At 38.7% G+C, this 9043-nt stretch overlaps 1 protein-coding gene across 1 annotated transcript; it reads right to left on the minus strand.

The window, feature by feature from the left end:
* Window positions 1-250: 250 nt before the first annotated feature.
* On the minus strand, window positions 251-1171 carry LOC114684396 (olfactory receptor 7A17-like). The gene has a single exon (XM_028858960.1). The coding sequence runs from the start codon at window positions 1169-1171 to the stop codon at window positions 251-253; it is 921 nt and encodes a 306-aa protein (XP_028714793.1).
* Between the last annotated feature and the right edge of the window lie 7872 nt (window positions 1172-9043).

The following is a 9043-nucleotide window of genomic DNA, read 5'->3' on the forward strand; positions in this document are numbered from 1 at the left end:
TGGAGAAGGTTGGACATTTCAGTGATAATAAAAAATCATAATAAATAAGACTTTAAATTGAATAGTGAAGTCATATTCAGAGAGCTTCCAAGAACATAATAGAAGGAGTATATTCTACTTCTATAATCAGAACAATGTATCTCAGATATGACCTGAGGGTCTGAATCCTACAGTCATGGGTTGTTGTTTTTTTTTTTTGTTTGTTTTGTTTTGTTTTGTTTTTTGAGGCTCAACAGGTGTGATTTTGTTTCTATCTCAAAAACTTTTTCACAGCAATTTTTATGTCTTTATTCCTCAGACAATAGATGAATGGGTTCAGCATAGGAGTGACAACACTGTACAAAACTGAGGCTCTGGCAGTGGACTGCGAATTTTCTGTTACAACAGAGCTCAGATATAGACCTATTCCTGTGCAATAAAATAAAGAGACAACAGAGAGGTGAGATGCACACGTGGAAAATGCTTTGTATTTCCCTTGAGCTGATGAGATAGCATGTATGCAGGAAAGTATTTCGTAGTAAGAACAGAGGATGGCAATGAGGGATCCAGCTGCCAACAACACAGGTAAAAGATACATGACAAGGAGAGTAACAAAGTTGTTTGAACAGGTGAGTTGTAACACCTGATTCAGCTCACAGAAAAAGTGATGAATTTTCAATTCTGTGCAGAAGGATAACTGTAGCACCATGAAGCCTTGTGATGAGACATGCAGGACATTTACTATCCAGGACACCACAACCATCAACACACAGAGTCTGGGATTCATGATGACTGTGTAATGCAAGGGGTGACAAATGGCCACATATCGATCATAAGCCATTATGGTTAGCAGAAAGATGTCCAGTCCTGAAAAAAATATGAAGGAAAGCATTTGAGTGATGCAGTCTTTGTACATTACGAACTTATAATGTGACTGGAGGTTCACTAGCATCTTTGGTACAGTGGTGGAGGTGAAACAGATGTCCACAAGTGACAAGTTGGAGAGGAAGAAGTACATGGGCGTGTGTAGATGAGATTCTGAGATCGTGATCAGGATGATGAGTAGATTCCCAAGCACAGTGACCAGGTACATGGCAAGGAACAGTCCAAAGAGGACAGGCTGCAACCTTGGGTCTTCTGAAATTCCCAGAAGGAGAAATTGTGAAATTTGTGTGTCATTCTCTAGCTCCATGTCATTTATGTTACTAAAAATTAAAGCAAAATAAAACAAAAAACAGAGAAAATGTGATGATGAAATTATGTAACTATATAGAAACACTATCATATTAGTCAAGCCCTGAATTCTTCAGTTTTTCATGTGTGTTTAATTTTTGCATAGTTCTCCCTTTAGTGGTGAGAGCCATGCGACTTTGAGTAATAAGGCAAGGCCCTGGAGAATATAGACCACTTGGCAAAGCCTGTGGACAGTTTGCCACATAATTCTGGACTTGACTCTGGGGGCATATGCACTAAGTTCTCTCCTTACTTTTGCTATACAAGCCATATTTCTGGCTACCTTTAATTTCACTTTCTCAGTCACAGATAAAATAGATATTACAAAAGGAAAACTTCCTCCTGATGACTCTCATCTGAGTCAGCCAAAGGGAATGTTGCTAAAAATACACAGTGGACCTGATTCAGCCCCTAAAACCTTTGGTGTTTCAAATGTGACCATGAATTCAGGCTTTTTAAGAAAAAAGGTGTTGCCTTTCCAACGCACCCTGTAACTAGCCTAAAAGAGTCACAGTAGCTCATAAGTTTAATATTACATATTTGCACAACTGCTCTGGGAAGAATGATTTTAACCACAGGCGCTTTGGAGAAATGCTAAAAAGAGATGATATCAGCAGTTAATGGGAACAATCTAGAGACGGGTAATGAAATAGAACCATAGAAATCCACAGTTCTCTCGTTTCTAATAACTGTACCAATACTGTGAGAAGTTAAGATAGATGGATATACGGACAAGGGATACACATTTAAGGATAAACTATTAAGAGTAAGCTTCCTAGTTATGCTGTCTATAGGATAAATGGAAAGCCTTGGTATGTCCCCAGAGGAGATGGAGTAGTACAGAAAGTATAATGACTTGATCCAGCTTTGGCTGGTGAGTGGATTGTGAGAACCCAGACCTTACCAGATGTAAATATTAACCACTAGAGATAAAACTATCTTCCACTCTGCATGATGCTGTATCCACAAATGCTGCCAACTGTTCTATCTGTAAGTGTGCCTAGTTAGAAAACTTCCTTTGTCGCTTGCAACATTGCTTGTGTTTCTAACATTTGCGCTCTATATCAAATAGGTAAGGGTACCAGTGGGAAAGTAGAGGGAGCTTGGGTGAAAGAAGGAAAGAAAACAAACATAATTGTAGTAACCATTTCTAGAAACTTAAGGAAACAAATCTGATTGTAAAATTGTTCAAACAAACCAACAAAGGTGTATAAAAACATCCCAGACTATTCAAGGCCACTTGTTTGAACAAAGGTGGTCACAGTTTCTTCATTGTGCCAACTTCACACATCTGTCCTAGATCATTTAACACATCTACAGTAAGGCTCCTGGCACCCTAGCCTTCTCTGAGGTGGAAATACTCACTCTCAGCTTTACTGAAAAGTTATGCATTGAAACACTTAAACCTTAACCCTTGTGATGGTTGAACTTTTTCCAACTTGAAACAAACCTTGACGTTTCTGGGAAGAGAGAAGATTAATTGTAAAAATGCCTCTGTAAGATTCACCTTGGGCAAGTTTGTGGCACATTCTCTTGATTGGTCACTGATATGGGTGGGCTAACCCCATGCCCAGATGGTTCTGGTATGAGAAAGCAGGCTCTGCCTTAGCAGTTGGGACTCAAAAGGGGTAGAAGAATCCAAAACCTTTCAACATCTCTAAAGAAGATGGTATCTACTATTAGGTTTATAGAAAGGCATTAAAGAAGGACGGTAAGAAGATCAGGACCAAAGCAACCAAGATCCAGTGTCTTGTTATTCCACATGCCCTGCAACACAAATGGTGATGTATTTCTCTGAAGAAACAAAACCCTAAAAGAACAAGGAAGACATTGCAGAATATATTAAACTTATGGCCACGATAATGGAAGAAGGCAAAAAACTTGGAGTTGGGTATGTAGAAAGGGGGTAAGTGTATGAGGGCGGGGGGGGTGGTAGAATAGTAACAAAATACATTGTATAAAAATTTTAAAATAGAATCTTTAAACATAACATACAATCAAAACTTGTGGCAGGGGAAAATAATGAGAAACAAAATACCCTAGATGCTGCTGAAACATGAAGATACCAGTATTTACTCTGATCAGATCACTAGTTTAATTTGCACCTTCATGCGGTTGAAATTGCCTTTTTGTTATTTACATGTGTCACTTTTTGAATGTGTTCTGCCCTCTATAATATGTGTCTCATTTTAGAATATATTCAGCAACCCTTGTCCTATCAAATCTACACCTACCCCCACAGCCTAATAGAAAACACACACACACACACACACACACACACACACACACACACAGCACACAGCACACAGCACACACATACACCAGTGCACCCGCTTGTTGAAAACAAGTCATAAAACATAGTCTCATAATCTCATGGGATTCTTAGTCTCCTGTTAATATCACGTGCTTTTTGCCCCAGTCACAGTATGGACCTTTTTCCTGTGTTATTCTGAAACTTTTAGTTTTGAAATCTTTGCAAAATCCAATAAGCCTATTGCAGTTCTGCCTTTTGTTTCCTCCAACATGCAAAAACCTCCCAACAACATGTTCTCTGAAATCCTGCATTCACCAGGAAACTTCTCCTTCACACCTAATTCAATTCTCTGTGTGACTATTCCCTTCTGCCATCACATTGAACACTCTGCTGAATCTTCACATTCAGATGTGAGAGCTATGTGAGTAGACCTCACCTGCTTTGTGCACTTTTGCACTTTCACAGTGGTAGAGAATATGTATGCGTTATATAGAACAACAACAAAGTCTAAAAGAAAATTAAAATTTATGGTATACAAGGAATGTCAGCGGCTATAGAGAAAGTGAAAGAGTTACATTTTTATTCTATAGATTTGTATTCATCATCAAGAATTAAATAAAAATAAAAACCAATAACTGGGTGTGATCTATCCACTCATCCATCTATCTACCTACCTACCTATCATCTATCTACGTACGTAACTACCTATCTACCTACCTACCTACAACCTATCTACCTATCATCTATCATCTACCTACCTATCTACCTACCTATGTATCTATCATCTATCTATCTACCTACCTATGTATCTATCATCTATCTATCTATCTATCCATCTATCTATCTATTACTTAGCAATAACCTACACTAAAAGACTCAATGAACAATGGTCCTCTAATATTTTGCCCCACTGAAGCCACTTGGTTATACACAGTGACAATGCTATTTGTGAACATTTAGCACATGGCAAGAACACATTTTAGCTGAGTTTTAAAACCTTGAATAGTGAAAGGAAAGCTAAAGTTCATCGGTGGGCTGCCTGAGATGAGAAACTCAGGAGAAAAAAACATAGACATATTTCACTTAAGAAATTGTTTTAATATGTATAACCATAAATATCTAGCAATTCCAAAAATATATAAGGAATAAAAACAAAAATTCTACTGATATGCTTATAAGTAGGAAATAGTTATAGGAGAATAATACTAAGAAACTCAGAGAAGTGATGGAACTCAGAAATAAGTAATGCATGAACTTCCTCCTCCTACTCACCATATGTAATACTTAATTTCTCCTGTCCCCTTAATGAACTTCAAGGACCCCTGACCTATGCCCTGCTTACATAAAATCCCCTCAAGCCCCTCTACTCTCATTTTAATTGGCTCCCATTGCTATCACTTCACAGTCAACAATAATCTTGAATAGCTGACTTGAAGGTTTACTTCTGATCCTAGCATATCAATTACATGAATTGGTGATTTCCTGGAAGAAGCAAGAAAATATTCACAACCAACTCTGAGCCATCCCTCAGATCAGCTTGGCTGGACTGGCTTTCAGAAGATTTTAAGCAAATGGTCTTGTCTTCTGTCCCTAATAATCTTTGCTGTGGTGACTTTGAGACTCACCTGGATGAGTTGTATAAACAGAAGGTTTCTGTGTGTAAGAACAATTTGCCCCGTTGAAGGCTGACAGAGGACTGACACTGTGTAATTAGATGGCAGGAAGACAGTCATCAGACCCTGAAACGTTGAGGGCATTAAAGGAAATGACAATGCAATGTACAATCCTCAACTGCATACACGATGGGACTATAGCAGGGGCAGTATTTACAGCTATGCATATCTGCTCATTAGGTACATTTCCATCTCATTATTCCACCATGCAGCCAATCATTTCCCCATGGGCTGTGGCTCTTCATAGAAACCAATTTCTTTCCTGCTGATTCCATTTCCCCTAGACACCTAATTGTTGTCAGGTGAATCATTGGTTGATGTTATTACTTCTCCATGGACTCTCCTAGTGTCCAAAGTCCTAAAATTCTAACTCAGCCCAAGGACCTCCAGTTCAAAATCAATCTATCTTTGCAGGGTCCCATGAATTCCAAAGCCTTTGTTTGTGTTTGGGAGAGAGCCACTGATAAATCCATGTTTTAGTATTCATCTTTCCTATAAGACACTAATCTATGATTCCTTGATACAAAACTATGAAATGTATAATGCATATCTTCATGCTCCATTTTACAAAATGATTACTGATATCAAATGTTTAACCAAATTAGTGTTTTCATTTACTTCTTCATCTTAGAAATATATGATAATTTAAATATTTGATGTATATATAATTATCAAACCGTACATATATTAACATATAATATATAATTAAGTATAATTATATACTATATATATATATATATATCCTATTTTATTCCACCTCCTACTGAAACCCTTCTTCCCAGCAATTCTCCCTCCTGCTTTCATGTCTTTTTGATGATTTTTTACCTTCTGAATTTAATTAGGGCCACTTGTGTGAGTTGTGGGTATCTATATTTGTTCCTATCTGTTGTAAGAGGAAGATTCTCTGATGATGGTTAAGCAAGGTATTCATATATGAATACAGAAGAATGCCATTACCATTCATAATATTGCTATGGACTTTTTTCTGGGGGTGGGCACAGTTGTCTGAGTGTTTGTTTATTTGTTTGTTCTATAGCAGTAGTATTTGGTTTTAATCTAGGTCTGTGGGCTATCTAATCTCAGGTTCTTGGTTACCAAAGTAGTGTTGGGTCCATGTTCCATCTTATGGATATTATTAATAGAGCAGCAGTGAACATGGTTGAGCAAATATGTCTGTTGTAGCATCAAGTGTCCTTTGGGTATATGCCCAAGAATGCTATAGTTGGGTCTTGATGTTGATCACTTCCCAACTTCCTGAGGAACTGCCATACTGATTTCCAAAGTGGCTATACAAGTTTGTACTCCACAATCAAAGGATGACTCCACATCCTCGCCAGTATCAGTTGTCAGTTGTTTTATGGATCTTGGCCATTCTGATGGGTGTAAGAAGGAATCTCAAAGTAGTTTTGATTTGCATTGCCCTGATGGTTAAATATGTTGAACATATTTAAGTGTTTCTCAACTGCTTGAGTTTCCTCTTTTGAGAATTCTCTGTTTAGATATATACAACATTTTTAACTGGATGTTTGTTTTCTTGATTTCCACTTTTATGAGTTTTATATATTTTGGATATTAGTCCTCAATGAGTGTGTAGTTGGTAAAAATCTTTTCCAACTCTGTAGGCTTCTGCTTTATCGAAATGATAATGTCCATTGCTGTTCAGAGTCTTTTCAGTTTCATGAGGCCATATTTATTAAATTTTGATCTTAGTGTTAATAGTGTATGTTCAGTCTTTTTGTGCCACTGAGTTAAATGCTATGCCCTCACTTTTTCTTCTATCAGATTTAGTGGATCTGGTGTTCTGTTGATGTTTATGATCCATTCGGAGTTGAGTTTTTTTGGTGATAAGTATGGATGTATTTGGATCATCCAGTTCAACCAGCATTCATTACCATTATTATGAGATTCATGATTTCTGAAGGAAATGTGTTGTCTGATATTTTAATTAATTAATTAATTTGTTTATTTATGTATTTTACATACCACTCACAATTTCCCCTCCATCCTCTCCTCCTGTTCCCACCCTCACCTCCCTTCTACCACCCCCCATCCACTCTTCCTTCATCTCCATTCAGAAGGGGTAAGGCCTCCCATAGGAGTCAACAAAGCATGGCATAACATGTTGAGGCAGGACCAAACTCCTCTCCCTTGAATCAAGACTGGGCAAGGCATCCCACCACAGGGAATAGGTTCCAAGGAGCCAGCTCATGTGCCAGGGACAGGACCTGGTCCCACTGCTAGGGGCCCTACAAACAGACCAAGCTATACAACTGTCACCCAAATACAGATGGCCTAGGTTGGTCCCATTCCAGTGCCCTAGCTGTCGGTCCAGAGTCTGTGAGCTCACAAACTCAGGTGATCTGTCTCTGAGGGTTTCCCTGGAATGATCTTGACCCCCACCCCCATTGCTCATACAATCCCTCCTACCTCTCTTCACCTGGACTCCCAGAGCTCAGCCCAGTGCTTAGCTGTGGATCTCTGCATCTGCCTCCATCTGTTACTGGATGGAGGCTCTATGATGACAATTAGGATAATCAACAATTTGAATACAGGGGAAGGCCAGTGCAGGCACCCTCTCCACTATTGCTAGGAGTCTTAGCTGGGGTCATTCTTGTGGTTTCCTGGGAATTTCCCTAGCACCAGGTTCTCCCTAAACCTATAATGTTCCCTCTTTATCAAGATATCTCTTTCATTAATCTCTCCCTATACCCTGGCCCCAACTTGACCATCCCTGCCCCTCTACCCCATCCCCAGTTTACCCAGGGCATCTCATCTATTTCCTCTTTCCAGGGAGTTCTATACATCTCCCTTAGGGTCCTCCTTGTTACCTAGATTCTCAGGGCTGAGGATCATAGCCTGGTTATCCTTTGCTTTACATGTAATATCCACTTAAGAGTGAGTACATTCCATGTTTGTCTTTCTGTGTCTGGGTCACCTCTCTAAGGATGATTTTTTTTCTAATTCCATCCATTTGCCTGCAAATTTCATGATGCCATTATTTTTTACTGCTGATTAATATGCCTTTGTGTAGATGTACCAAATTTTCTTTATCCATTCTTCAGTGGAGAGGCAACTAAGTTGTTTCCAGGTTCTGACTATTACAAATAATGCTGCTATGAACGTGGTTGTACAAATTTGTACTCCCACCATTAGTGGAAGAGTGTTCAACTTACTCCACATCCTTTCCAACATAGACTGTCATTAAATTTTTGTACTTAGCCATTCCGACAGGTGTAAGATGGTGTCTCAGAGTCATTCTGATTTGCATTTCCCCGATGACTAAGGATGTTGAGCAATTCTATATGTATTTTGGAAATCAGTTCCCTGTCAGATGTGGGGTTGGACAAAATGTTTTCCCATTCTCTAGGGTGCCATTTTGTCTTATTTGCCATGTCCTTTGCCTTATAGAAGCTTTTCAGTTTTGGGAGGTCCCATTTATTAATTGCTTATCTCAGTGTCTGTGCTGGTGGTGTTATATTTAGGAAGTGGTCTTCCGTGTCAATGTGTTCAAAGCTACATCCCACTTTCTTTTCTGTCAGGATCAGTGTAGCTGGATTTATGTTGAGGTCTTTGATCCACTTGGACTTGAGTTTTCTGATTGATGATAGATACGGAGACATTTGCAATCTTCGACATGTTGACATCCAGTTATGCCACCAACTTTTGTTGGACATTCTCTTTTTTCCATTGTTTATTTTTGGCTTCTTTGTCAAAAATCAGGTAGTCTTGGGTGTGTGGATTTATACTGGAGTCTTTGATTTGATTCCATTGATCCACCTGTCTGTTTTTAATGCCAATACCAAACTGTTTTTTTTATTACTGTAGTTCTATAGTAGAGCTTGAGGTTAGGGATGGTAATACTTCCAGAAGTTCATGAATTGTACAGGATTGTTTTGGCTATCCT

Source organism: Peromyscus leucopus, chromosome 23 (genome assembly GCF_004664715.2).
Source record: "Peromyscus leucopus breed LL Stock chromosome 23, UCI_PerLeu_2.1, whole genome shotgun sequence".
Classification (NCBI taxonomy): domain Eukaryota; kingdom Metazoa; phylum Chordata; class Mammalia; order Rodentia; family Cricetidae; genus Peromyscus; species Peromyscus leucopus.

What these genes read in the sequence shown, in the direction of transcription:
- LOC114684396 (XM_028858960.1), bottom strand. Translation starts at nt 1,171, where the DNA reads ATGGAGCTAGAGAATGACACACAAATTTCACAATTTCTCCTTCTGGGA.